Here is a 27514-nt window from a genome sequence, read left to right on the forward strand (position 1 = left end):
GTGACCAGCTGAGTGGCAGGAGCAGAGCAGTCCACCCTGGGCTGCTCCATCAGGGAGGCTACTGCTGTGCGTGTGCATGCACAGCAGAGAAAAAGGGGCGCCCCTGGGCTGCAGGGGGAGGGGGCAAACACGGGCCGCCACTGCCCCCTCTACACCATTGCCATCCTCCCTGTGATGGCAACAATGCCTCGAGCAGAATGGGCTATTTCGTGATTAACCTCTGCATGGTTGGCTTAAGGTCAGATTAGCCGCCATATTTCCAAACAATCCTTACAGGTCAAAGAGAGACAAAGCTCCGAACGGCTGGGTCTCTTCCCGCTGCGTGTCGGGGGCCGGGAGTGCTGGTCATGCTGGGCATGCATGTCCCTGCTACAGGAAGAAATGGCATCATTTTCTGGCCTGGTGAGGAAAACAAGAAGGCAGAGTGATGAATAACTGCAGCCGAAAACTCTTATTGCGCCAGGATTATGCCCTCCCTAACTGCCAGGCCCACAGTTTGAGCCTCTCTGTTCTTCAAGATTGGTGGATGTGGCCTTGCTCTGGGTTGGCGCCTCTTTGCTTACAAAAACAGATCAGCTGGGCCATGGGGTTGGGTGGATCCTGCTTCAAGTGAGGTTGGCCACGATCCCTCTCTCAGCTCCTTCCGTTGCACCTGGTCAAGAGATGCTTGTTTCAAGTATGAACCTGATGAAAACGAGGTGGCAGAATACTGCAGGGAGTAGAGGTATAAATATTCATATATATATATATATATATATATATATATATATATATATACACACACACACACACACACACACACACACACACACACACACACGAAATGTGAAAGGTCATGTTGCAGTACTGGCTACATTAACAATTCCCTGCAAACAGAAAATTGGCATGGTTGCAAACAGGCTAGGCTAGAATCTTTCCTCCTCATGTGCTATTTTTCTATGTGCACGGAGTTTTCTTTATGTGGGAATCCACTCAGAAGAACCCCTCAGTAGTTGGTACAGTCCATCCTACTCCTCAGCATTCCAGTAGCTTATTCTGCTGAGAGCTATCAAGCGCTGAGTGACCAGGCAATGAGAAATCAGCTAATATGCATGCATGCATGCATGCAAGAAGAGCCCTGCTGGAACAGACCAAAAATTGGGTCCATCTGGTCCAGCATCCTGTTTCCAACAGTGGCCAACCAGATGCTTTTGGGAAGCACACAAGCAAGGCAGGAAAGTGATTGGCCCTCCCTTGTTCTAGTACTCAGAGGTAGACTGTTACTAAAAATGGAGGTTCCATTTAGCCATCATGGCTAATACCTGTTGACCTCTCCATAATACTGGTAGCAGCTGTGTTGGATCAGACCCAGCAATGGCCAGCCAGATGCTTTTGAGAAGACCCGGCTCACACTGCCATGAGCATATGGGCCGCAGGAAAAAGAAGTACACAAACAGCTCAGGGGTGTGTGTGTGTGTGAGAGAGAGAGAGAGAGAGAGAGAGAAAGTGAGAGTGAGAGTGGATGAATATGAATTTAATCTGGATGTCAGCCACTAGCTACAGCATCTCTCTGAAGTAAGTAATCTTATTGTTTTGTTGATTGAAGTAAGCCACACTGAATCTTCAGGAAAGGACAGGACAGAAATCTTTTAAAATATAAATTAATAAAAATAAATAAATGATTTTCTATGTGTCTATGTATCTACTTCTTCACACCTGAGCCAGAGCACACTTTGCATCTCATCTCTTCCACCAATTTTTCAGAGTTCTTTGAGTGCAAAGACTGAAAGCAAGAAGAACAAGGAACCTCACGTTCAATTCTTGACACTTCTCCAGTGCACTTTTAAATCTAGCCAAAGTTATCATTTCCCCACAGGTTAGTTTCACTTTCATTAAGTTCTACTGGATTTTGCAAATGTAACCTCCAGATAAAAGCAACTGGAAGAGAAAGGACAGTAATAGGGGGTCCTTGACCTACTGAAATCTGTCTTGTGTGCATGCAAGTTGCTCTCTCTTTTAAAAAGAGAAAGTGTGTGGGTGGAGAGAGTGACTGTGAGTGCACATTTCAGATCTCAAGATCTCTGAACAACCATAACTCACACTATTTCATAGGAAGGTCCGTTCAACTCTTTAAGGTTCAAGTCGTATTAAAAAATGGGGAGAAAGTGCTTACTAGGATTAGCAACCAATAATTGTGACTTTGCCTTATTTAGCTTTGTGCAGGTTTAAGACTACCCAACTGCATAACACATCCTGGGATGAAATAAAAATTGTATCCGGAAATATCACAAGAAAACCAGCCACTGGAACACCGGGTGAGGGCCAATCCTTCTGAGAACCAGCCTGCTCTCTCAACCTCTACTACAGTCTTGGTTATCTGGCTTTGATAACCGAGTCGTGGCACTTTAAAAGCATGCCAGGTTATTGGGATTATGATGCATTTATTAAGCAGCAGAGGCAGCAACAGCGTTTGCATAGCACTTCTGAGTGCTCAAAGCCCCCCCACAGTCCTGGACAAGCACTAGGTGCTTGAACTAAGCTGGCAGCTGGCATTCTAGACTAGTCTTGTGCTGGTGCAGGCATGTTTACACTTGCGCAAACAAGGTGCACAACCTGTGGCCCGCATCCTAGGTTTTAAGCATGGGCGTCATGCTGCAGGGACAGGCAGAGACGCAATCCCAGTGCTCCCCCCACCCCGAAATAATGTCAAACTGTTTATTACCATTCTTTCCATCTTAGGAAGCTGCTTTAATCCGAGTCAGTCCCTTGGTTCATCTAGCTCAGTATGGTCTACACAGACTAGCAGCAGCTCTCCAAGGTTGCAGGCAGGAGTCTTTCCCTACCTGGAGATGCTGCCAGGGACTGAACCTGGGAACGTCAGCATGCAAGTCCTATGGTGGATTAGTGTCAGGACAACCTAAAAGGAATGACAGGGCATGCCCACTGAAATGCACTGCTTCCTTCCAAATGGCCATGGAATGCACTGAATTTCCAAATGGCCAACAGCCATTCTAGTACACCCCCTGGAATTGACATGATCCTTGGCTTCTTCTAACAGAATCCCCCAAATTATTGCATTTATCTAAGTGACGGGCGTGGCCACTGGGATGGGCGTGGCCACTGGGATGGGCATGGCCACGGGGCATGACCATCAGTGTGGGTGTGGCTATGGAGAACGCTTGCACTTCTGAATTTATGACTGGAAGAGGAATGTCTACGCAGTCGCACAAGAATGCAACAGTGCAATTTCAAACATTCCCATCTGTGCAACTATGAGGTCTTTTGGTGCCAACACAACTGTGCTCATTGCATGGACGCCCCATTAGTCAGGATGCCAGCCATTCTTTTGCAATCGCATCCTGTAGGTGGGGCAGGAGCTTTCAGATTACAGCCTGCTTCCTCAGATGCATATCATGGAACAAAATACCTACATATGCACACCCACCCAACCACAAATAAGAGATGCATAACGCACATGGTTTCTTTGGAGGGTAAATCAAGTTATCATGGTGAGGAACGGCAGGGTTCCGGCCATCTGCTGCACACTTGAGGCTGCTGTCTCTGCAGGATCATCACAGTTTCCCAGCACCCATTATTTCCTTCCTGAGGAAATGCAGTTCTTGCCCCTTCCTGGAAACAGCACAGCCACTGCTATGGAGACTGCCCTGGGCAAGAGTTGCTCTGTGTGCCCCACTTGTGGCCAGTAAGGCAAGTCATCCCCTTCCTGCAGTGCCCCACACAATTCTGAATTTACTTTTTTTAATTCAAAAAACCCAGCAGTTTCTTTAGAAGCTTTCTGTTGTGCAAAGCCAGTGCTCGGGTGCTTGCCGCACCCGCTTTTGAAAACGATGGCAGAAAGCAGCGAGCCAGCCTGCCTCTCCTCTGCCCCCACCAGCCTCTCATTCCAGGAATTTTTGTTTAATTGGGCTCTTCTGCTGCAGAAGCTGTGCACACCTCCTCTCGTGTGCGTAAAAGCACCTTCAAAAAGCAGAGTGGCAAACACCAGCATGACTAACTCTGATCAGCACGATGCATCTACCAGCCAGCCATGATGTGAAGGCAGGAGACGAGGCTGGGGGAGCCTTGCTCAAAAGGCAAGATGTGGCTGGGAGGATACGTTGGGTTGGACTGTGCCGAAAGGCACCACTGCTAGAGAGCTGCCGGAGCATTTCATGTGAATCTGATGCATAAGCAAATGGGTGACCCAAAATCCTCATTCAGGCACCGACAATCACAACCAAATCTCAAGCTCTTAGGATAGGACTTTGGAGGTGGAAAGACCAGAACTGCACACAATAAGTAAACAAGGCGACATCCCAGGCAGAGTTATGTCATTGCCATGCTTACAAAAACAAGTTCTGCATCTAGACAATCTAAAATCCATACCATGAAAACCGGAATTTTGCAACCTGCATGTGCTTCTTTTTTGTGTCATTTATTTTGCAATGTTAACTGTTGCCCCTAATTTATTCAGCTTTTGTTGAGCATGAGGAGGGGCAAGTAGGTCTGCAGGGCACTGAAATGCTACCCTCAGTTACCAAAGTCTTGTCAGATCCAGCTCTTCCTCCGAGGAGCTCAGAGTGGTGTACATGCTTATTTTTATCGTCACAACAACCCTGTGCGTTAGGTTAGGCTGAGGTTAGGCTTGTTAGGATTGTTCAGCCAATCCTCTGACTTTTGAGATTTCAGAAGGCATCATCCACACCTTGGCAAGCATATCTTTGCAGCGATGAGAGCTAGAAACTTGCTTTATGAACAAAAGAAAAACTGATGTCCTTTGGCAGCTGAATTTTGCACCCAGGGCTCTTATGGAACCAAAGCATGCACATAGCCCTGACTTATTCCTGGCTTTATCCTGTACCACTCGGCACAATACTTCTTTGGGATCACCACGCCCCTTCAATGGCAATGCCTCTCCACCCTGTCTTCCCAGACACCCTTCATTCTAAACAAGAACGGAAAGAACCACAAAGGGCGAGGTCCTGTCTAATCTGGACAATTTTATTTCAATAACATTCTTCCATGCGTCTGAGTTACATTTCTTTGAACAAGGGTCATGGCTCACAGAAAAGAGCACTCAGTTTCCAGTTTCCCATAGGCCAAAACTTACGTTGGGTACGCAGCCCTGTGATAACCGGGTGTCACAGGTCTCTGGAGAGGCTCATCAATGCTCTGGTGAATGCCAGGATATGGCTTCTTCTTTACTTTCGGTGTATTGGTCATTATCTAAGAGAAAAGCAGGAGAAACAGACTGCTTGGAGAGAGAAGGGCAGGAACACAAAGCAGAGAAATAAAGTGCCCTGCGGTTGGCTAGGCTAGGAGGGGAGGAAGATGAAGAAGAGGTGAACACACACTTCCTTCTGCCTCCGAGATCTTGTACGAATGCAAGGTGTGTGCTGCTTCTGTACACGCTGGCAATCCCAAGACCAAACTCTGCCTCAGCTTTGGGAGGGCACCATAGCTCAGTGGTGGAGCATATGCTTTGCAAGTGGAAAGTTCTGGGCTCAATTAATTGTTTCCCCAGTTCAAAAAAGGTTTCCCATGTAGTAGGGCTGGGGAAATCCCCTTCCAGTCAGACAGACAGTGTTATGCAAGATGGTCCAATGGTCTGACTAGAGATGTGAAGGCCTAGGAAAAAACTGGAAAAAACTGGGGGTGGGGAACCATTCCCCCCCCGAACCTTCCCCCCCCCAACTGCTTCCTCCCATTCTCCACCCCCCACCCCCACCTGGACTTCATATCTCTAGGTCTGATGTTCCGACAGTCCATACTGGGAAAACATCGCCCTCCGGAAGGAGAGGAATCATTCATCTATCCTGCCACAAACCCCACCCCCAAAATGCTAGGTATGGACTAAACAGTGTGCACTCCTCAGATCCACTGCATGTGGGATAGTGTAGCCATATTCCAAGTGGAAATGAGCAACTAGAAAGTCTTGAGAAAGGAAGCATTTTGCTATGACTAAATTTTGGGATATCTGCCAGGATCAAGTATCATGCCTGGACTTTCTGGTGCTGTTTGTTCTAGTATCTCAGCCCCACCTGCTGTGGGCTGACTGGTTGCTGGGGTTGTTCAGTGGGTCTCCTGGGAAATCCAGCACCTTAGAAGGCCAAGTCTCTCTATCAGGAGGCCTGCTGGCTGAGACCTCTAGGCTGTTCTTCGATTGTCTGACTTGCCATCTCTGCCTAGCCCCTAGAACTCCTGCCACTAACAAAGAATTCATTGCCACAACATGGGTGGCACCAATGGCTGGGATGGAGTCCCATCCCATGAAGAAGTCCATGAAGTCATGAAGTCCATGAAGAAGAGGTCTATCAATGGCAATTAGTCATAATAGATAAATGGATCCTCAAATATCAATTGTTTGGAGGCAAATGCAGAAGGCTTACTTTCATGTCCTGCTTGTGGCTGGGTTGGCCACTGTTGGGAACAGGTTGTTCAACTAGATCAGGGGTTCTCAACCTTGGGTTCCTAGTTGCTGCTGGATCTTGTCCAGCCATTGTGTCTGGGGATGATGGGAGTTGTAGTCAACATATGGGAACCCAAGGTTGAGAACCCTTGAACTAGCTGGACCCTTGCCCTGATCTAGCAGGGCTCTGACCTGCTTCTCTTGCTATTTTACCTTCCTGGAGAGCTGGAATTCTTGGTCTTGATTTGATCATTCCTGGGAGTCACTTCGCAGAGGCTATTGGATTTGTGGCTTTTGTTCCTGGATCGTGCTCTGGCCCGTAATAGCTTTGTGGATGAGTCCCACCAGCATGTTCCTGATTGTGCTAAAACACTGAACTTGAAATCCAAATAATCTCCATTTGACATCCATCTCAAAAGGTGGTACTTACCCCCAAGTATTCAGTTGTCAAGAGCTTCTCTCCCGACAGCTCTCCTGGCTGCGGCTGCAACACTTCATCTTTATCCAGGTCAGCTTCCATGCTGTTATGGTCCTCCTGGAATGAGACAAGGCCACAGAGAATGAGGCGCCCGGGACAGACCAGTTCCCCTTGGTAAAGGACACAACATGGTAGCAGGCCACACCAAATGCTGATTGTATTTAGATACATTAAAGAGTTCCCATCGTGTTTCGATATTGTCGTCTGGGAAAGTTGCTCAGCAATTAGACTGGAACAAAACAACTTTATCTATCTATCTATCTATCTATCTATCTATCTATCTATCTATCTATCTATCTACCTACCTACCTACCTACCTACCTACCTACCTACCTACCTACCTACCTACCTTGAATGACACAGCTCCTATCAATGGAATACTTGAAGCAGATGAAACTGAATGTCCATTTAAATGGACAGTCCTGGGTGTCCTTAATTAGTCCTGGGTGAAAGAGTTTTAAGATGTATCTGGATTTACCTGGAGATGGGGAGACAGGGGGAGTGTCCACTGACTTTGGGGAGGCCATTCCAGTGGTGGTGGGGAACAGAAGAAGGAACGTTGGCAGGTCAGCGGGCCGTTACAGGGGAAGGGGACTTGGAAATCTAATAGCTGTTTCCCCTTCCGGCTGTCCTGCCAGCTCTTTGACCTTGGGGAGCAGTGCTGTCCACCCTTGAAACCTCATCTTGCTCCTCTTGGAGGAAACTGATTATCTTGACCCATTTCAAACTGGCTTTTGGGCCAGCTATGGGGTGGAGACTGCCTTGGTCGGCCTGATGGATGATCTCCAGTTGGGAATCGACAAAGGAAGTGTGACTCTGTTGGTCCTTTTGGACCTCTCGGCGGCTTTCGATATGATCAACCATAGTAACCTTCTGGAGCATCTGAGGGGGTTGCGAGTGGGAGGCACTGCTGTGCGGTGGTTCTGCTCCTACCTCTTGGGCAGGTTCCAGATGGTGTCCCTTGGAGACTGCTGTTCTTCAAAATATGAACTTTTGTATGGTGTCCCTCAGGGTTCCATATTGTCTCCGTTGTTGTTTTACATCTACATGAAACTGCTGGGAGAGATCATCAGGAGATCTGGTGCAGGGTGCTATCAGTATGCTGATGACACCCAAATCTATTTCTCCATGTCAGCATCATCAGGAGAGGGCATAACCTCCCTAAATGCCTGCCTGGAGTTGGTGATGGGCTGGATGAGGGATAAAAAACTGAGACTGAATCCAGATAAGAGGTACTCAATGAGCGGGGTTGGAACTTGAGAGACGATTTTGATCTGCCTGTTCTGGATGGGGTCACACTTCCCCAGAAGGAACAGGTATGCAGTCTAGGGGTGCTTCTGGATCCAAGCTTCTCCCTGGTTTCCCAGGTGGTGGCCAGAAGTGCTTTGTATCAGCTTCGGCTGATACGCCAGCTGCGTCTGTTTCTTGAGATGAACAACCTCAAAACAGTAGTACATCTGCTGGTAACCTCCAGACTGGATTACTGCAATGCGCTCTATGCGGGGCTGCCCTTGTATGTGGTCTGGAAACTACAGTTGGTCCAGAATGCGGCAGCCAGGTTGGTCTCTGGGCCATCTCGGAGACACCATATAACTCCTATATTGAAGGAGCTACACTGGCTGTCAATATGTTTCCGGGCAAAAGACAAGGTGTTTGTTATAACCTATAAGGCCCTAAACAGCTTGGGCCCTGGGTATTTAAGAGAACGTCTTCTTCGTCATGAACCTCACCGCCCACTGTAATCATCTGGAGAGATCCATCTGCAGCTGCCACTGGCTTGTCTGGTGGCCACTCAGGGGCGGGCCTTCTCCGCTGCTGCCCCGAGGCTTGGGAATGCGCTCCCTAGTGAAATAAGAGCCTCCCCATCTCTGATAGTTTTTTAAAAGTCTTTAAAAATGCATCTGTTCGCCCAGGCTTTTAATTAATATTGTTTTAATGGTTTTAATGCTGTTTTAAAATATTGTTTTAAAATTATAAAATTGTAATGTTTTAAACTTTTTGTCTTTGTTTTAACTAATGTTTTACTTTCTGTTTTTATTTTGTTGTAAACCAAACAGAGACAAAAGCTTTGGGCGGTATAAAAATATGTTAATAAATACATAAATACATACATACATACAATGAACAATCCAACACAGCGGCATTGAGGCTGCTTCTACCGCCTCTGACACATGGCATTACTTTAGGGTAGTGTGTTCTCTCCTCAACAGCCCAGTTCTCTTACGGCTGCTGTGGTTGTTTCCATCAACTTTCATCCCAACACATTCCTCTGATTGCTGGTAATCGGGGTCCGTGGATCAGACGAGACTGAACTCCCGATGCCATGAAAAACCCCTGTCCACACTCCCCCAAAGCAAGCAAAGACCAACTAGAGATGGTTCCATAGCTATTCTTCTCAACTCCTGGCTGGGGAGAGGAAAGTGAAAAGGATCAGATGCAGGGCTGGCCCAAAGTAGTCGGATGCCTGAGGCAGAAAGTCAGCAGCAGCGGCACTCCACCCATCGGCCCCGGCAACCGGGGAAGAGAAGGAGATCTGTCCTCCTCTGGCCTTCCCACCTGCAAAAGTTGCTGTGAGGGAAGCGGGTCAACACTGGGTGGTGGCTGGCAGCATTTGTTGGTAGCATAAGGGCAGCAGTGTGCACACACCATGCACAGTTGCCACAGGCTTTGAATGTGCTTTTGAAAAAAAGTGTGCAGCTTTTGAGGATTGTGTACTAAAGAGTTTACAAGCCTTCTAGAAATACTGCCCAATTCCAATCAAAGGATTCAATCACATGAATCCTTAATAGTAAATAATTTAATATCATTTCTAGAATGACAAAAGCCAGAATAAATAAACCCTGAAGACCAGCATACTAAGGTTCAATCTGCCATTTTTATAACCAAGGGCATTTAAATCTGTCCTTCGAACTGGGAGGGCCAAACTCCACGCTGGTCTCCAAAGGTGAGCATTGTGCGAACAGGAAAAGCAGCCAAACAAATTCTAATTGAATCCCAACAAAATGCTCTTTCAAAATAGTTAATGCATTAGCCAAAGAAATTCCCACAAGAGCCTACAGGACACTTCTATACACAGAACATTGCACACATTATATGCATTCCCTGATTTACCTCAAACATTACAAAGGATCTTTATGAACTTCCCCTGTAGAAAGGATCTTTGTGAACCTCCTTGTGCTTTCAAAACTCTCCACCTGTAAATTTATTTATCATATTTATATACCACCTGATATGTGTAACTCTAGGCAGTGTACACAATTTAACACAACAAACATAAACCAGTAAAAACTAGCAGACCCAGCACAGAATGTCTGCGCTCTCTTCCCCCGGGCGTCTCTGACGCCCCCCCAGCCCACTCCCCCCCCCCCTTGCCCCGTTTCTGGCCGGCTTTCAAGCCAGCCCGGCCCCTCCCCTTCTCCCGCCGCCTCCTCACCCTGGTGGCCGGCCCCTGCTGCCTCCTCGCTGCTGCTGCCTCCTTGCCGCAGCCGGCCCGCCACCACCGCCACCTCCCCACCGCCACGGCCGGGCCCGCTGCCGCCATCTCCCCGCCCCCACGGCCGAGCTCGCCAGCGCCCCAATGTGGCCGGGCCATCGCCGCCTTGCCTGCCTCTCCTCGCTGCCAACAGCAGCCAACCGGCGCCCAGCCAATCAGGTACCTCCCTCGTCGGCACGCATAGCCTTGCCACATCCCTATGCATGGCTGGCGGCTGGCTAAGAGAATTAAGTATAATGGCAATTAAAAACCATTTCACAGAATCAAGAAGTTAAAACAATTTCATAGGATAAAAACTATTAAACAGTTTAAAATTAAATGTATTGAAGAACATAGGAAGCTATGTTTATAGCTAGCCCAATATTGTCTACTGTGACTGGTCACAGCCCTCCAGGTTCTCCAGTGAATTATTACTTATATAGCAGCATCACTATAATTCATGCTTTACAGACTAATGTAAGCAAAAATGACAGGTCCCTGCCCCAAGAAGCTTACAATCTAAATTTCCACAGTTAGAACAAGGTGGGGGGAGAAAAAGAGCCAGGAAGGGAGAGAGAAATGACAGAGGATGAATATACTGTTATAGTTCTGTATATAGAATATACTATATACAAAATAGAAGACTCCTCTGAATTTTAAGAAAACTCCTTTTTAAAAATACAGGTCGAATACAGGTTACACTTTGTAGTGAACAGTCTGCCCTCCCTCTAAATAGTTAACCAGAAGTGAACCCTTGTCTTGACTTACAGGCTGGTGACCTACAGAAATCGCCCAATCAGTCCATTAGGGGGACGGACCTAGAGAACTGTTGCTGGGAATTCTGGGAACAAGAAAGGAAGTTCTGTGCTGGAGGAGGAGGGGGATATGTGGTAATGGAGTTTGCTGCAACAGGATGACTGTGGCTCTTGGAAGATAGAACTACAGGGGCTTGATTACCATCAGGAGTTTGGTGAGTTCAAGGATAGGAAGCCTGGCCTTTGGCTTTAGGAAGATTAATTTAGGGGAAAGTCTGTTTAGTCAGATTTTGCGTTAGAAACTTATATTGATTTGTGTGTGTGCTTTGTATATCCTTGATACTGTTCTATTATTGTTTTTCTGCAATGTAATTAAAATAAGATACACTAGCCTATGCTCAACCTACCTAGGGTGTTGCAAAAGACTCTGTAAAAATCTAAGCATGCCTAAACATAACCTAAAACTGAAACCAAAGAAAACCTATTTTTGTAACCTAAGCGTTTTTTAGTTTATCTAAAAGCCGCAGACAGAAGCAGTCTGTAGTAATGGAATTAAACTGGGGTGTTGGTTTTGTTTTTGTTCTTTTCTTTTTACAGGTCTCTCAGAGTTGATTTTTAACTCAGGAAAAAGGAGGGGGCAGAAAAGGTGATTTCTCTGGTGCAAAAGCGTTCTCAAGCGCTCAGCAGCTGTCCATTTTTCTCATCCTGTGTAGGCATACACGTGGAAGGTTTTTTTTGTACTTGTCCAATAGCAAAATTAAGAGAGTTTTCCCTGTGATATTCCACCCCAAATCTCAGGGGAGTTCAGACTCTGTTGATAAGGGGGTGGCGGCGGCAGCATTTTAAATCTACTGGAAATACAGAATGGTTTTATGAAAAGCCCATCCAGGCAGCTCAGCAGGGATGACTTGGTATTTTCTTTTCCTCGTGTAAGCTAGCTCTGAGACAAAGGCTTTACATCTGCAACACACTTGTATTTACCCCCAAGGTTCTCTGAATTTAAAATAATCCCCCAATTTCTATAATCAAAGAACTTGTGTGTGTGGGGGGGGGGCTAGGACTGAGGTAAGTAGGTATGTGGCAGGGGTGGGGGGTGGGGAGAAAGGCTGCTCAATTCAGACAATCCTCCAAATCCTTGTTTGAGAGACTATGAACAATACTGGATAGCATCCATAGCAGCGTGGAACAGGAGTGTTTGTCTAGAAATGCTTACTCTAGACCAAGGATTCCTGTTCTAGACCAAGGACAGCTGTGGATGCTATTCATGGTTTTTATTACCACTTTAATTAATTAATGGTTTTATAATTGAGGGGATGGGGCTGCAGCTACAGCACAGTGTTAGACTGCCTGCTTTGCATACAGAGGGTTCCAGGTTCAATCTCTGGCAGCATCTCCATGTAGTGCTGGGAAAGACCCCCTGAGTCTGAAACCCTGGGGAGCAGCTGCTGCAGGTCAGTGTAGGCAATACTGATCTAGATGGAATGACATTTTGACTCAGGACGAGGCAGCCTCTTATGCCCATACGGCTTTTTGTACTTCTTTACTTCGTAAACTGCTTTGTTGTTGCTGTTAAATTAAAGTGGCGACTAACAACAACGGTTGACATGACGGGCAGCCCTACGTCAGCATTAGTGCCCTGTGGGGGCTGCTACACAACTTGAAAGGCAGCCTCTATGGTTAGAGCAATGGGGCAGCTGCGGAATGATTGGAAACCTCTTCCAGGAAGCAGCAGCGGCAGCTCGTCCAAACAAGCCGGGTGCGGGGGTGGGGGTGGGTTGTGCACCAAAGGAGGCAGCTCGAGTGGCTCCTCTGCCTCCCTCCATGCTTGACAGCTGTGCTACCTGCAGGCAGTGTGGGGACGGGGGAGAGGAGTAGGACTGCCAACACTGGTTGGCTGAAACTGGGATGGGGACTCCGAGGGGGGCTGGGGGTATGGCCACCTAGGGGCATGGCTTGTCTGTTTTTTGTTTACTTTTAAAGCCGTCGTTGAGTGGCAGCAGAGCGGGAGGGCGGCGAGAGCTCTCCTGCCTCTCCAACCATGTGAACTGAATGGCTGCCACTGCTAAGCTGCTCTGGTTGGGGCAAGGGCAGGCTTGTTGGGAGAGATGGGCACTGGGATTGGCTGACCGAGGGAGGGAGGGACAGAATTTGCGAGAAGGTGGCGGAAGACTGCCTTCCTCGGCCCCACCTTCCTCCAAATGAGGCAGATAGGCTGATTTCGAACTCAGCCCATCTCCCTCATTTGGAGGAAGGCGGGACCGAGGAAGGCAGTCGCTTACGCCGCTAGATCGTAAGACCAGGAAAATAATGACCATCAATCATGCTCTGCACCCCCGCAGTGATGTAAATAGGCTATACCTTCCTTGCAGCTCAGGTGGAAGAGGAATGCTGCAAGTCCATCAAACAGTAGAGGAGGAGAAAAGAGGCCTTGAAGAATATATCAAGGACAGTGAAGAAGATGCACTTCAAATGGTCAATAACACGAAACTATTCAACACCAATGAAACAAAGCAGGCCTACAAGAAAGAACAAGTCAAGAACCAAGCAGAAAAATGGAGAAATAAGCCACTGCATGGTCAATATTTGTACAACTGGAAAATCAGACATCACCAAGACCTGGCAATGGCTTAAGAATGGCAACTTGAAGAAAGAAACAGAGGGTCTAATATTGGCTGCACAAGAACAGGCACTAAGGCAATAAGAGCAAAAGTCAAAAAATCAACAACAAACAGCAAGTGCCACCTTTGTAAAGAAGCAGATGAAACCGTGGACCACCTCATCAGCTGTTGTAAAAAGATCGCACAGACTGACTACAAACAAAGGCATGACAAGGTAGCAGGGATGATACACTGGAACATCTGCAAAAAATACAAGCTACCTGTAGCCAAAAATTGTTGGGACCATACAATTGAAAAAGTGGTAGAAAATGAAGATGCAAAAATATTATGGGATTTCTGACTACAAACAGACAAACATCTGCCACACAATACACTGGATATAACTGTAGTCGAGAAGAAAGAAAAACAAGTTAAAATAATTGACATAGTAATACCAGGGGATAGCCGAATAGAAGAAACATAAATAGAAAAAAATCACAAAATACAAACATCTACAAATTGAAATTGAAAGGCTGTGGCAGAAAAAGACCAAAACTTTGCTAACTGGGCAATGAGGCACCTTTTACCATGGTGATCCTCTTTATTTAGCAGGGGGAGAGTAACTGGCCCTATCCACCCCCAGCACAGTACTTCCAGTGACTGTTGCTGGTATCTATCTTATGTTTCTTTTTAGAATGTGAGCCCTTTGGGGACAGGGTTCCATCTTATTTGTTTGTTATTTCTCTGTGTAAACCGCCCTGAGCCATTTTTGGAAGGGTGGTATAGAAATCGAATAAATAATAATATTAATTAAAATAATCCCAGTGGTAATTGGCGCCCTAGGTGCAATTCCAAAACAACTTGAAGAGCACCTGAACACCATCGGGGCCACAGAAATCACCATCAGCCAATTACAAAAAGCAACTTTACTGGGAACGGCCTATATTCTGCGACGATATCTAAAATAATAACAGCAACAACATTGACAATAAAATTCTGGCATCCCAGGTCCTTGGGAAGGACTCGATGTCTGGGTAAAACAAACCAGTCAATAACACCTGTCTGAGTGTGTAAACAATAATAATAATATACCTTGGAATATCAAATACTGGGGGCAACAGGAAATAGTATCACCTTTGTGCCCCTCCAGAGGATTCTGGTCGGTCAGTGTTGGAACACTGGACATGATAGAGCCTCGGTCAAATTCAATAAGGAAGCAGTTGCTACTGTATATTTCATTATACAGTGGTTATTTCATTATACCCATGGAGCGCATGCGCGCACACACACCCAGGAAGTTCTCCTGCACAAGCCTGTTCGCTATGTTCTTGCACAGATGTCTCTCCTTGCAACAAGGTTTGTGCAGGAGAGCTTCCTGGCAGATGGTGCCCCACGTTCCTTCATGGGACGGGGGGGAGTGCCACGTGGATCTTTGCAGCTACTAGTACAGGGCGGGGGCTCCTGAGTTCAGGATACTTCTACATCCTTCAGCTGTTCCTCTAGTCTAGCAAGTTACACAAAGGTGTCATTTCATTATACAATTCCAGCTCACAATGTAAGTAATTTCTTCCTGCATTCCACAAACCGGATGCTTCCAACCTTTGAGATAAGTCAACAACTGATTATTTGCTCTGGTGGTTTGTTTGTTTTTTAAGCAAGAACCTGCCAAGCAATGAAGGTGCTATTTAGAAGCACATGCCCTGCAAACCAAGTTTGTAATTCAAAGATTACACCTGTGCATTTTGTAGAACGGAGTTGCTTATGAAAATATCAGGGCCAAAATCTTAAACTCCTTTCAGCTTAGGCCTACCGACTAGAAAAGGCAGATTAAAGGAGGCGGAGGCGGGGGGGGGCTCTATGCCCAACAATCTTCTGTGGCCCCACTTGTATCTCAGCCACAAGTCATAAGAACTGCCTTGCTATGCCTGAGCAGTGGCTTACCAGCAAAAGTAGCTACTGCTTCCTTATTGAATTTGACCGAGGCTCTATCATGTCCAGTGTTCCAACACTGACCAGCCAGATTCCTCTGGAGAGGCACAAAGGTGATACCATTTCCTGTTGCCCCCAGTATTTGGTATTCCAAGATATATTACCCCTGAACATGGAGGCTTCATTTTGCTAAATGGCCCTCTTATTCCTACCTTGACCAAATTCTACCCCTTTCTCTAGGTTCTGTTGCAGTTCCCCAGCCCTTCATGATTTCTCCAGGTAGCCAAGAGCAGTTTTTTTGCGGTTGCCTTCATTGGGCAATGAAGAACATCAGAATGTTAGAGACATACCATGAGGCCGTCTTGGTGGCCGATTCCCAGCATCTTCTGAAGGTGCTGCAGATTTTTCTCCAGACAAAAGAGCAGTGGACAGAAGTGCACGGGGGGACTTTTAAAAAGGCAAAATGGTATTTTTCAACAGCAAACAGCCTTTTCCTATAACAAGGCTACAAAGAATTCCTCCTATCCTCCTAGACCCTTTTCAATCTGGCTTCCACCCTGGATATGGGACTGAAACTGCCTTGGTTGCTCTAGTGGATGAACTACGCTGGGAGCTAGACAGGAGGAGTGCATTCCTCTTGGTTCCGCTGGATCTCTCAGTGGCATTCAGTACCATCAACCATGGTGTCCTTCTGGACCACCTCTTAAGTATAGGAACCGGAGCACTGGTTACTCACCGTGAAGGCTCCTTCTTGCTGTGGGGTCCAAGGGCATCTCACATGTGGGTTATGTGACCCATGTGACTCCAAGGCAGGACTATGATAATTAGCTTAGTTTTTAAGGCTGGTAGAAGTGATCCCCTCCTCAGTTCTTTTAGTACCAGAAGTGAAAGGTAAATCAATGAAGGAGGAAAAAAACATGGTAAAACTAGGTAGAACAATGTCAAAAAACAAACCTAATAAGCTGCAAAATCTATATAAATATATGGCACATAAAAAACTACCCCAGTTCCCGGACAGTAGGTGCTGGCAAGAAGAGTGGGTCGAGATACCCTTGGACCTCACAGCAAGAAGGAGCCTTCATGGTGAATAACCAATGCTCTATTCTCTGGTGCCAGGGATCCAAGAGCGTCTCATGTGTGGGGAGAGCCAGCGTGGTGTAGTGGTTAGAGTGCTGGACTAGGACTGGGGAGACCCGAGTTCAAATCCCCATTCAGCCATGAAACTAGCTGGGTGACTCTGGGCCAGTCACTTCTCTCTCAGCCTAACCTACTTCACAGGGTTGTTGTGAAAGAGAAACTCAAGTATGTAGTACACCGCTCTGGGCTCCTTGGAGGAAGAGCGGGATATAAATGTAACAACAACAACAACAACTCTAATTCCAACCTGAGATTACTGTGCAGTGAGCACCTGCTGGAGGACCCCCCTCCCAAACGCTGCCTGGGCAGACGCAAAAACATCTAGTTTACAGTGCCTGGTAAATGTAGAGGGCACCCGCCAGGTTGCTGCTCTGCAAATGTCCTGGATGGGTGTGTTCGTAGAAAAGGCCACTAATGTGGCCATTGCCCTCGTGGAGTGGGCAAACACTTTGGTGGGAGCCCTGAGGTTTTGTGATTCATAAGCCAGAGTTATATATGCCTTAAGCCACCTAGCTATGGTGGCGGGTGTGACCGGCTGTCCCATGGATCGTGGCAATAATGAAACAAAAAGGGATTTGGAGATTCTAATGTGTTTTGTCCACTTGATGTAAAGCTTTAAGGCACCTATGGACATCAAGCTTATGCCAAGCACTTTCCACCAGGTGAACTAGTTTTGAGCAAAACGAGGGCAAAATAACATCCTGAGACATATGGAAGGGAGAAACTACTTTTGGCCGAAAAAGGGGGTCTGGAATTAGCTTCATAGAGTCCTCTGAAAATATACAAAGGTTTTTATGTACAGAGAGGGCCCTGAGTTCAGACACTCTGCATGCAGAAGTGATGGCCACATAGAATGCAACTTTGAATAAAAGTATACGCAGCGGAATTGAGGACAGTAGCTCAGAGGGAGAGCCCTGGAGAGCCTTGAGAACCGTATGTAATTTCCAGGTAGGGAAACGATGGACCACCAGAGGAGACAGGAGAGCGGCACCCTTCAGGAAACGTTTTAGATGTGGATGGCGATGAATGGCACCTTTAGAGGTTCCCAAAATTAGGTCCACTAAGGAGGTGGCTTGGTGTTTCAAAGTATTAGTAGAGAGCCCCTTGTCCAGTCCATCTTGCAGGAACTGTAGAATATGAGTCATAGAGGCGGACCCCTTGGGGACCCCGTGGTGGGCTGACCATCGCAGGAAAGCTCTCCATGTAGACTGGTATATCCTGTTGGTGGATGGCTGTCTTGACGCTAGCATCGTGTTGAGGACCAAAGTCAAGTATCCATGTTGTTTTAGAAGTTGCTGTTCAGTTAGGCTAGCCTTAACCAGCCTGGATCTGGGTGCCAGACCGGCCTTTGTTGCAGGAGATCTGGTGTGATGGGAAGCAGCAGATGTGGTTCCATGGCTATGTTGCAGATCTCCATGAACCACAGTCTCTGTGGCCAATACGGGGCCACCAGAATGAGTTGTGCCCGTAGAAGCTTGACCCTGTGTAGAAGACATGCCAGTAGGTGGGTGAGAGGGAACGCATAAAGAAGGCCCTCCGGTCATGGTGAGGATAAAGCGTCCACCGCTTCTGCCTGTTGGCAGGGAAACCTCGTGAAGAAGCGAGGCAGTTGTGCATTTGCTGGAGTCGCAAACAGATCCACCATCGGTAGGCCTAAGTGTTCCGTGATGTGGAGTAAAACTTCCAGTTGTAGATGACATTCCCCTGGAAGGAGGTCTGAGTGGCTCAGCCAGTCTGCTATCATGTTCAGGTCACCCTGTACATGATGTGCCATCAAGGATACCACACGGTGTTCCACCCAGTGGAATAGCAGTGCTGTTTCTGCTTGCAGCGACTTGAATCTGGTTCCTCCTTGCCGGTTCACATGAGCCTTTGCTGTGGTATTGTCTGTGTGAATGAGCACGTGGCGGTGAAGGATCATGGTCTCGAACTCTCATAGGGCCAGGCAAATGGCTCTGAGTTCCAGCCAGCTTATATTGTGCTGACGTTCTTGTGGGGACCATTTGCCTTGGATGGATCGGTGTTGGCAGTGCGCTCCCCAGCCCCTCTTGCTGGCGTCCGTGGTGATGATGATCTTGGAAGGATTCAGGAATTCCTTTCCCACCGACAACTGTGGAGCAGTGGTCCACCAGCGTAGAGAGTGGAGAACCTTCTGCAGCAGGGATACGCACCTGTTGGACTTCACTGCGATGTCTGCATGAAAGGGTAGCTGGAACCACTGAAGGGGTCTCAGATGGAAACGCCCCCAGGGGACAGACTTTAGACTCACCACCATCAGCCCCAGAAGTCTGGACAGGTCCATGAGAGGCGAGAGACCTAAGCCCAGTACCTTGTGTAACTCTAACTCCAGTGAGCGTTTGCGGTAAGAATAGCTTGTCTTGTTGAGTGTCTATTAGCACCCTGAGATGAAGGATCTGGTGTGTCGGGTGCAGTTGACTCTTTGCTTCGTTGATCAGGAACCTGTGACATTGGAGCGTGTGGATAGTGGTCCGCAGGTCCTTCTGGGCCAACTGATCTGACTTCAACTGGATGAGGATATCGTCCAGATACCAAAAAATCCACACACCCCTAATCTGAGGCGTGCTATCACAGAAGCCAGGACCTTCATGAAGCTGAAGAGAGGCCGAAGGGGAGTGCTTTGTATTGGTAGTGAACCCCCACGTACAGAAAACAGAGAGGATGGCGACTGTCCTGGAGTATGGGTACATGTAAGTAGGCCTCCTTGAGGTCTATGGGACATGAGGAGATCCAGATGATGTAGGGCCTCTGTGATGGATCTTAGCGATTCCATGTGGAAGGTGTGCTTGCGCACAAAGTGGTTCAGATGTTTTAGGTCCAGCACCGCCCATAGTGAACCATCCTTTTTTGGCACGGTGAAGATTATGGAGTAGAATCCCGCACCACGCTAATGTTGTGGGGCGAGTTGTATGGTTCCTATTGCCAGAAGGTGGTGATTGGCCTCCTGCAGGCCCTGGTGCTTTTGTTTGCAGCAGGATGAGGGAATTGGTAGAAATCTGTGAGGCGGCTGGCTGCTCAACTCTATGGAGTAGCCCTCTTTTATGGTGGAGAGTACCCATAGGTCTGATGTGGTAGCCTCCCAAGCGCGCCAATGAGAGGAGAGGCGACACCTCTCCTGCCCCATCATGCTTGCTGCTTGGACTGGGCTGTGAAGGAGGCCCTACTCCCAAACGGCTGCCTAGATGCCCTAGCTCTACCCCAGTAGGGACGCTGGGATTTTGACCCTCTGTCCCTGCCCCCGAAGGGGGACCAAAAGGAATGAAAGGGTTGAAATGACCATCTTCCTTGAAAGCCTGTCTTTTAGCAGAAGAAGGCATGACTTTCTTTTTATCTTTGGACTCTACTAGTATGTCATTTAGAGCTGCGTTCCCGAATAGCTTTTCGCCATCGTATGGAACGGAGGCCAAGTTGGTCTTGGATGCAGCATCCACTTGCCAGTATTTAAGCCAGAGGTTGCAACGGCCAACCACTGAGGCCGTAGCAGCCTTGGATGAAAAATGCAGCCCATCCAGGGTAGCATCCGAAATGAATGCTTGCACCTTGTGCAGTTTTAACAGTGTTTGGTGCAACCTGGCCGGATCTGAGGGGGGATCTTGAATTAAATCATCCAGCCAGATTAGAGAGGCTCCTACTACCATAGAGGCTGCCGCTGAAGCCCTCATAGATAAGACTGTTGACTCGTGTGTGCATTTTAGGGCCCCCTCCATATGTTTGTTTTCTGTACTTCTACACATATGGGCTTGCGCGGAGACCTCGGAATCTAACAAGCTCGGTTTCTCCTGTTTGGTGAGGAAACCCCACCCCCAGCCGCTATTTGTAGCTGCACCACTCCTCATCCCCTCAGTCACAGAGGCCAGCTTCAGCAAACCCTGTGGGGAGGACGGGAGGGCGTGTAGAAGTACAGATGACCACTAGAAGAACCAACATTACAGGTGAGTAACCTGTAGTTTTTCGACGTGGTCTCTGTCTTCTATACATATGGGCGCACAACAAGCAAGCACCCAAGGTGGAGGGAAGAAGAGAGGCAACAAGTAATCTGCCAGAAAAATTTGTTTCAGAACAAGCAAATTCAGCTGAAAATAGATTGCAGGATACTCCTGCCAAATACAGCATTATTTCGTGCTCTAACATCAATAGCATAATGCTGAATAAATGAATGGGGCAAAGCCCAAGTAGCTGCCTGAGATATAGAGTCCAACGGGACCGCATGATCAAAGGCCACAGAGGCCGCCATGGACCTAACAGAGTGTGCCTTTACTGTAGCAGGCAACTGCTTATGGGTCAATTGATAACACAGCAATAGTGGAGACTATCCACCTGGACATGGATTGGGCCAAGACCTGGAGTCCTTTACGAGGCCCATCGTATAGAACAAACAAGGAGGAACACTTCCTCCACTCAGCAGATCTCTGAACATAGAAGGACAAGGCCCTTCGAACATCTAAACGGTGTAGCTGTCTCTCTGCATCCGAAGAAGGATTTGGAAAGAACACAGGTAAAGTGAGTGGGGACGAGCGGTGAAACACAGACACCACCTTAGGTAGGAAAGACATCCGTCCTGAGTACAACCTTGTCTTTATGGAACTGTAGGTACGGTTGTCGGCCCGCAGGGCTCTCAACTCACTTACCCTCCTGGCGGAGGTAATGGCCACCAAAAAGGCAACCTTCCAGGTCAAGGGACATGGGTCAATAGAAGCCAAAGGCTCAAAGGGCGGCTGGAGAAGACCAGCCAGTACCACGGACAAGTCCCAGGCCGGTGACATAATCGGATCAACCAGGAACATGTGTGTCAAACCTATCAGAAAACTCTTAACCACCGGATCTTTAAACCAGGAAGTCCGGTCAGATGGGGAACATGTCACAATGGCAGCAGGGGCATAGCAAGGTTGGAGTGGGCCCAGAGACGAGATTTTAAAATGGGCCCCCAGCCCCTCGAAGTCCAGGGCCTCCACACACCCCAGGCCCCCAAGGATTTAAGTCTGATATTTCAAAATAAGTATGCTGCCTGGAAATATATTTCACTGAATACACACATGCACACTTCACAATATATAGTGATATACACTGAATACTATATATTTGTGCTACTTTTAATGCCTAGAACACACTAGAACACTAATTATTAAAATGGGCCCCTAGCTGCAGATTAGCAAAGGTGACTTTCAACCAAGCAGTGTGAGTCTATATTTGTTTTCTCAGAATTCTGAACAAATTCGGTAAAGTTTGATTCCAGGATGTTTTTCACAGAAGGCTTTTAAAACCCTTTAACACACATCTCCTCTGGAATGGAGGCGCTGCATTCACATGTTGGCCAGATTTACCCTGAAGTCCCTGCGGGTTATTGGGGAGCAGTTCACACACAAGAAAAATAAAATAAAATAAGAGCACAACACATGCTTCACAGTTCTCACTCAGACCTTCTGGGTTGCAAAACAACTTGAACATAAGTGCATTTATAAATGAATGAATGAATATAATATTGTTTGTTCCAGAAGTTTTTGTAATTTTCTGCCATGAAGCAAGCCATTTATAGGACTTTTTTGATAGTATTTTTTTTAAGCCAGCAAATTTTCCAATCTGATTTAAATTAAATATTCAGAGACTTCTCAGCCTCTGCCCCCCACCATATCAAAGCTCTATGGCAAGCAGATCCCTATATATCTGAGGGAGGGACCACAAAAAGGAATTCACATTCTACCTGGCAAAGGCTGGGCTGGCTGGCCTGGGCAGAGGGTCTGCAGAGAACTCTGCCTGCTTCCTTCCTTCCTTGCTGTCTGCTGGCCTACTCAAGTTCAGGCTTCAGAGAGGCCTGCACAGAGGCTTCTCTGGAAGCCCCGCCCACCCACCGATCAGCTGAGAGGTGGGGAGAGAAGGAGGTCTAGCAGCTTGTCCGCTACTTAGATTGCCGGCCAGGAGGACAAGAAGGAGAGAGGGCGAACAGGACAAGTGGCTGAGGGGCCTTGGGTCTTGGCAGGCAGGCAATGGGGAGTCATGTGGGGGCCCTCCAAGCAGTGGGGGCCCTCCAAGCAGTGGGGGCCCCCAGACAACTGTCTCCCCTTGCCTAATTGTAATTCCGCCCATGAATGGCAGCCAAATACCTTAAGGAATGAAAACTTTAAACCAGATTCCTTAAGGGACAATAGATAGTTACAAATATCCTGTAGTGAAGGATTAAATGCATCGAACCCCAGCAGCAAAGCAAAGGAGGCGAAACTAGTCCATTTAGGATTATAAGAGTTCTGTGTTGATTGCTTCCTAGCTGCAACTAACATCTCTTTCAGCCTCAAGAGGAAGTCGGCAGGACCCGTCATGTAGTCAAGTGAAGGGACTGCACCTCCAGGTGTAGCACCCGTCCCTGTTCCTGAGATAACAGATCCGGCAGGACAGGCAAACGTCTCCAGTCCAGTGCCTGCACTGCAGAGTCAGAAACCAAGGCCTCCTGGGCCACCACGGGACTAACAGGATCGCACTAGCCCAATCCACCTTCAGTTTGCGCAAGACCTTTGGAATGAGAGGAAACAGAGGGAACACATAGAGAAGAGGCCCCGCCCAAGATAGGACGAAGGCATCTCCCAGAAATCCTTGCCCTCTCCTTCCCTGGAGGGCACATTGTGCATTGTCCTGGGAAGCAAACAAGTCCAGAGTTGGAACCCCCCCAACACACAAATATGTCCCTCACTACACCCCGATGCAGCTCCCATTTGTGGGAGACCACAGTCATTCTGCTCAGAGTGTCCGCCTGGACATTCAGCACACCCTGAATATGGACCGCCTGAGGCAACACCCCATGTGCAAGGCACCAATGCCACAGGTCCAGAGCCAGAAACAGAAGGCTCCTCGAGGACGTGCCATCCTGGCGATTGATATAGGCTTTCGCCATTGTATTGTCTGTCTGTATCAGCACCAAACGAAAACGACCCCCCAACAGGGGCAAGAAGCCTTTGAGAGCATTGAAAATTGCCAACAGCTCCAGATAATTGATGTGTCAAATCCGCTCTGTGGGGGACCAATATCCACTCAAAACGAAGCTTGTCCAAGTGAGCTCCCCAGCCCAGTTCTGACGCATCTGTCATGACCACACAGCGGGCTGGAGGTGTCTGGAAAGGATTGTCAACACTTAGGTGCCGAAATTCTGTCCACCACTGCGCCGCTGCCCGTACCCAAGGAGGGGGTGAGCTCTCTAGATGGCCTGGGTCCCGAAGAGGATCAAACACGTCCAAAAATCACCTCTGAATGACGCACATCCAAAGGCGCACTTAAGGCAGAACATACGTACTCGATGACATGTGGCCTAACAGGCATTGTATGGACCACATGGACTGTGGTCCCCCACGGCTAGGAAAGAGGCAGCCAGGTACTGCAGAGCAACTATGTGGCCCATCGGGAGAAAGACCTTCTCCAAGTTCATGTCAAATATCAGCCCAATGAACTAAATTCACCGGGTAGGTTCCAGCTGAGATTTTTTTGAAGTTTATCTGGAAACCCAACTCCTCCAAGATATCGATCACAATCTCAAGGGTGTCCAGAACTGCCCATCTGGTGCAGGCCATGATCAGTCAATCATCGAAATATGGCAGCACATGTATACCTTGCTCCTGCAGGAACGCCACCATTGGGGCCAGTCACTTCGTAAAGACCCTGGGTGCGATGGTGAGGCTGAACGGCAAGGCCTTGAACTGATAGGGGATTCCCCCCTATCTTGAACCGCAGGAGGTGCCAATGTTGAGAGTGTATTGAAACATGATAGTACACATCCTTTAGGTCCAGTGAGACTATCCACATGTCTTTGTCCAGGATGGTCATAATAGTTGACACCGAAAGCATTTGGAACCGTTTGTATACCAGATGTCTGTTCAGAGCTCTGAGGTCTAGTATAGGGCATTGACCGCTGTCTGGCTTTGGCACAAGAAAGTATCAAGAGTAGAACCCGGGGCTGTTGGGGTCAGTGGCCCTCTCAATTGCATCCTTTTCCAAGAGAGCGGCAACCTCCAGATCCAATTCCGGGGTGCAGGAAGTCACCACAATCCCAGAGACTGGACATGACCCGCAAAACTTCAGGGTGTAACCCAAACGGATAACTGCAGGACTCACTGGTCCATGGTCACTCTGTACCAACTCACCAAGAAAGGAGTGAGGCGAGTCCTGAATCACCCTGAGTCATTGCTTCTTTTGAGGAACACTTGGGCACTTTTTCTGAAAGGCGAGTTTACTGGACTGGCCTCCCGACTTGTATTGGAGGAGAAACCTGTTACCCCGAAAGGAACATTCTGAAGGCGACTGATGCTGGGCCGGGGCCCTCTGTACCCGATGAGACGACCACCTGGTAGTTTTCTGAAGCTTCGAAAATGGTGAAGCATATGACATTGAACGTGCTGTGCTCCGCAGCTTCTGAACTTTCTGGAGTGGGTCATCAATTCATTCAGAAAAGAGGCTAGGGTCCTCAAAGGGCAGGTCTTCCACCCTAGCACGGGCCTCATAGTGTAGGCCAGATGACCGAAGCCAAGCGTGTCTCAGACCACAGACATGGCCATCACTTTAGCAGCACACTCCACTGAATGTCAGGCTGAATAAAGCTCCTGCTTAGCCACTTGAACAGCTTCCTTGAAAAAAGCCTTTGAGGGATCCCTCTTGTCTTGTGGTAGGAGATCCAGGAATGGACCCACTTTTTCCCACAAAAAGTGGTTATATCTGGCGTTGTAGACCTGATAATTTGCCACACGCAGATGTAGGCCTGCAGCAGAATAAAGACTTCTCCCAAAGGAGTTTAACTTTTTGCCTTCTTTATCACTTGGTGTCGACTAGCTATGGCTCCTGGTCCTATGCAAGGACGCCTCCACAATGACTGAATTTAGAGTGGGATGATTTTTCAGAAAGGCCATATCATCCTGAAACTGCACTCTGTAAAAGTTTTCTAGACACCTATTTGGTTGAGAGAGCATATAAGACTTCTTCCAGTGAGCTTTCATCACTTTCAATAAGGCAGGGTTTAAGGGTAAGGAGACTGGTATCTTGGCCTCCAAATCAATCAAACTAAATAAGGGGTCTAGTTCACCCTTCTGCTGGGTACCCAGGTTTAAGTCCAAGGCCGAGGCCATACGGGCCACATAGGCAGCATACAACTTGAGATCCTCCGATGTAGAGACCAGCTTGGAGTCAGACTGGATATTTGGTGAGGAAGACCCCATAGATACAACCTCAAAATCCTGAGAGCTACCCTCGTTCTCATATGCAGGGTACAGAGGGAGCGATGGGTCTTGTGCTGTGAGCATTGAACCCAAAGGGGAGCCCGGTGTGCTACAGGGGTTGTCCATTACCTAAGTTGGGCAGTGTGGCGGCAACTCCTGGGCTGGTACCATCTCCTGATGCAGCGGTGGTACCAAGGGATTTGTGTCACCATGGTCAACTCTGGTGACACTAATGGTGATCTGGTGGGGAACGATGCGGTGAGAGGGAACGTGGGCGCCCTTCCAAATGTGTGGGGGTGGGGTACGCCAGGCCCTCGTTACTGTGTACGGTCTGTATGCAGGCTCTTTTTGATATCGAGACCCATAACGGACTTGGGCATAGTCTGAGTAGTCTGATCTATAGTCCGACTGGTATCGATCATAAGATCTAGAATCTCTGCGCCAAGCACCACAGGAAGCCTCCATGTCCAACAAAGGGGATCGATACTCAAGCGTGTGACAAGATCCCAATGTTCCCAGGAAAGATCCTGCCTCTAAGCTGACGAGCGATCATCTTGATACCGCTGGGGGTGGGGGGAGATTTATGCCTAGGCAACCACGACGTGCTGTCAGCAAGTGTGGGTGGAGAGTAGGCTTCTTCTTTGGACAAAGCATAAGCCAGCTCATCCATCACGACAGATGCAACTGCCACAGGTGAACTAGGGTGCGTTGATACCTAAGATTTCTGTATTGGATGATCTGAAGCCATCTTAGTCTTCTTAGGCGCTGGGGCATCTGATACCTGGACGTCTTCCAATTTCTTCTTCTTGGGATTCGAAGATAGATGTTGACCAGCTGGCAGCTGTCTATGAAATTTCAGCTTCTTCTTCTAACACTTGGACGTTGATCCCGAAGAGTTTGGGGAGGTCTTCGATACCGCTGGAGGCTGGTACGAAGGGAGCTCCTCTCAATGTGCCCGATCGCTCGAATCTACCGACGGTCAAGTGTTCAAGGGTGCCGATACTGGGTCTGGTTTTTGGTTTCTGCAGCTGCAGACGCTGAATGGTCCGCTGGTATCAATTCAGTCATTTTAAAGGACTGTTTCAAAGACAAGGCTTCCGAAAAACTGATAGCCAGATCCCACAGGGCTGCATGCAGGCAAGAAAGCCCTATTTTTGCGAGCCTGTTTGGTAAACTTTCGACAGTGTGGACTGGTCTCGACAACGTGGGATTCCCCCAAGCACAAGAGGCACTTGGTGTGTGTATCGGGGGAAGAGATCTTCGATCCGCAGCAGACACACTACGTTCCTTGTGCCCAGCATACATGTTGAAGGCCGGCCGGCGACCACACTCCGTCCCAGCCAGGATTGGAGCTCTGGGAAGGGCGAAAAAAGATGAATAAAACACACAAATGTGTGAAAATGAAAGAAAGAAAGAAAGAAAGAAAGAAAGAAAGAAAGCAAGCATTTATAAGAGGAATAAGGAAGGAGAAAGATAGCCTTGATCCTACTCGTTGCCAAGCTGAAGACTCCATGATGTTCACTGGAGCACGGATGAAAAAAGACTGAGGGGATGA

The 27514-nt window shown here is 48.0% G+C and overlaps 1 protein-coding gene across 7 annotated transcripts in view; it reads right to left on the minus strand.

Moving 5' to 3' along the window:
• Nucleotides 1-27514, minus strand: part of ARMC9 (armadillo repeat containing 9) — a 129809-nt gene that overhangs the window by 19163 nt on the left and 83132 nt on the right. For 5 of the 7 annotated variants that reach the window (XM_053306966.1, XM_053306962.1, XM_053306963.1 and 2 more), the window contains 3 exons: nt 6819-6923; nt 5090-5205; nt 275-399 (listed from right to left, as the gene is read on the minus strand). In XM_053306966.1, the coding sequence (XP_053162941.1) occupies nt 275-399; nt 5090-5205; nt 6819-6923 (346 nt within the window). Of the gene's footprint in view, nt 1-274; nt 400-657; nt 710-2762; nt 2897-5089; nt 5206-6818; nt 6924-27514 lie in introns of those variants that run through there. The other 2 variants (XM_053306967.1, XM_053306968.1) reach the window with 2 other exon arrangements.

The sequence above is a fragment of the Hemicordylus capensis genome, chromosome 3, assembly GCF_027244095.1.
Source record: "Hemicordylus capensis ecotype Gifberg chromosome 3, rHemCap1.1.pri, whole genome shotgun sequence".
In the NCBI taxonomy this organism is placed as follows: Eukaryota; Metazoa; Chordata; class Lepidosauria; order Squamata; family Cordylidae; genus Hemicordylus; species Hemicordylus capensis.